At 39.7% G+C, this 2506-nt stretch overlaps 1 protein-coding gene across 3 annotated transcripts in view; it reads right to left on the reverse strand.

The window, feature by feature from the left end:
- PIK3CA (phosphatidylinositol-4,5-bisphosphate 3-kinase catalytic subunit alpha) overlaps positions 1-2506 on the reverse strand; it is an 82227-nt gene that overhangs the window by 16556 nt on the left and 63165 nt on the right. For all 3 annotated transcript variants that reach the window (XR_006680535.1, XM_004708597.4, XM_045295032.1), the window contains exon 14: positions 159-330. Coding sequence is in view for 2 of the 3 variants with exons in the window: in XM_004708597.4 (XP_004708654.1) it covers positions 159-330 (172 nt within the window). In the remaining variant the exon portion in view is untranslated. The remainder of the gene's footprint in view (positions 1-158; positions 331-2506) is intronic.

Below are 2506 nucleotides of genomic sequence, written 5' to 3' on the forward strand. Positions count from 1 at the left end.
AATGATGAGGGCAACAAATGTATAGATGTGCTTTACACAATTGATCTATGTATTGTGATGAATTGTATGAGCCCCAATAAATTGATTTAAAAAACAAAACAGAAAAAAACCTGTTAAAAATCACGAGAGTATGCAAAACAAACTAACAAGTCACAAACCTTTTGTGTTTCATCCTTCTTCTCCTGCTTGAGGATGTCTGTTAAGTTAATGAGCTTCTCCATAGCCTCGACTTGTCTGTTCAGGTGCTTCAAGTACATCCCACAGGCACGGCAATAGGACTCCAGAAGCAGGCCAAACCTCTGACTTACTGTTTTATTGTGCATCTCAGATCTAAAACAAGATTACAAAAATGTTTTAAATATGGGTGATATACTTATGAAATATGGATATATATTACATACATGTATTTGGGCATTGGGTGTCCCAGGGTGCTGCTGTTGCTGGGTGTCATTGAGTCCATTCAGACTGAGAGGGACCCCATCTGACAAGAGTAGAATTGTGCACCACAGGGTTTTCTTGAAAGCAGACAGCTAGGCCTTCTCCCCACCGACTGGCCAGGTGGGTTTGAACCAGTAACCTTTTGGTTGGCAGTGAAGCACTTATCTGTTCTACCACCTGGACACACTCGTGTGCCCGCTCTCTAATACATAAAAAGGTCTTGAATGAATATGGTCTTAATATTTTTTAAAAAGAAAACAGAAAACCCATCTTCATGTGTGATTGATGTTATAAGCGGTCTGACAATAAGAAATTAAGTTAACATTTGGAAGTAAAACAATCAATAGATTCAGATAGCTCCTGAAAATGGACACAACTAATTTTTCAGTTTATTTACAACTACTTTTCATTCATTAATCTAAGCCTAAGATATAAAAACATGGAAATGGGAAAATGAAGCACAAAAATGGTAAGGAGCTAGCTAGCAAAGGTTAGTATTTGACTAAAACCCACAGGGGCACTATGAGTCAGCACTGACTCGATGGCAGGGAGATTATGTGTGCTCTTTTCTGCACTGTCTTTAAATTTAAGTGATTACAAATCTAGCTTTTAATAGGTTCTATTTCTGACTTAACACTTAATAGTGTTCTGAATTCTTTATTTGGGGATCTTTTAAATCCACACATACAGTGAAAACTATTGCAACATTATTCTGGACACAGTCAATTTTACTTTGCTTAAAGTAGCATTAGCTGCTAAAATTACTTCTGCTTTCATTCACATACAAATTTCAAGTTTGAATTCCAAAGAAGAAAGCTGAGATGAAGCCTATAAAATGCAATATTATACTAAGTCAAAATGTATTGCTAGGGTTACAGTTTAGATATGCATTAACTTATTTAAACAAAATATGTTTTAACATGTTTGTGTGATCCACTGATGGCTAAGAACAAGTTCTCTCAGTAATAACACTTGTCTTAGTCTCATAGGGGTATGTTTAGGAAAAAAGGTACAACCAAATCAGTAACTTCCAAGAGTATCTACTTGGCCAGGTAATTCAAGGCAGCGAGGTCAGCTCAGGTTATAAAAAAACCCAACTCACTGCCAGTGACCCGATGCTGACTATTAACAACACTACATGACAGGGCAGAACTGTTCCTTTGCGTTTCCAAGACTGCAACTCTTACAGGAGTACAAAGCCCCTTCTTTCTCCTGCGGAGCAGCTGTGGTTTCAAACTGCTCACCTGGCAAATAACGCCCCAGTGCGTAACTACTATGCTACCAGGGCTCTCCAGAAGGTTATAAAACTGTTTTTGGCATACCAAAAAAGTCTTCATCTTTAAAAAAAATTAGGTGTGAATTAGGTGAAGGTTTACAGAGGAGATGATCAATTTTACATTAAACAATTCATACACCTTTTGTTTCAACTCATCCATTGCAATCCCCTCGATGTAAAATTACTTATCCCACTTCTTCCCCGTGCTTTGTTTCTCCCATTCCTCCATTAGTCCCAAGCCCCTGACTTTTGTCCTTGGGTAAATGCTGCTCTTTTGATCTTATGGGGTGTGGTAGTTACATAATCTGTTGTCAATTTGAGATGTAAGAGCGAAGGGGTGGAGTTTAGCCTGTCAATCAGGTTGATGACCTCATTTGGAGGCGCTAGGGAGATAATAGCTCATGGGAGGCAGGACACAGGCTCACTCCCTAGAAGACATTCCTGTTGAGAAGATACATGGAGCTACGATGGAGCCCTGGAGCTGGAGGAGCCAAATGGAGACCCCTGTCAGCGCTGAGATGCTTCCACTGCCACTGGATCCAGAAAACTTTCCACCCACTGGCCTGTGATCTTCCTGCATTTGGCATCATTGCATGTATTGTACGAGTCTGAAGAGGAATTTATAGATTGGTATGGGACATATGGGCTAATATCAGACTTAGGGACTTGTTCTGGACTGGGTTGGGATGTTTTCTCAATATTCAACTGCCCTTGTGTATAAAGCTCTTTTGTATACACATATGAGTCTCCCTGGATTTGTTTCTCTAGTCTACCCGGACTGACACATTGGGG

Source organism: Echinops telfairi, unplaced genomic scaffold, assembly GCF_000313985.2.
Source record: "Echinops telfairi isolate 266 unplaced genomic scaffold, ASM31398v2 ScPeMD7_4225;HRSCAF=4972, whole genome shotgun sequence".
NCBI classification, from domain to species: Eukaryota; Metazoa; Chordata; class Mammalia; order Afrosoricida; family Tenrecidae; genus Echinops; species Echinops telfairi.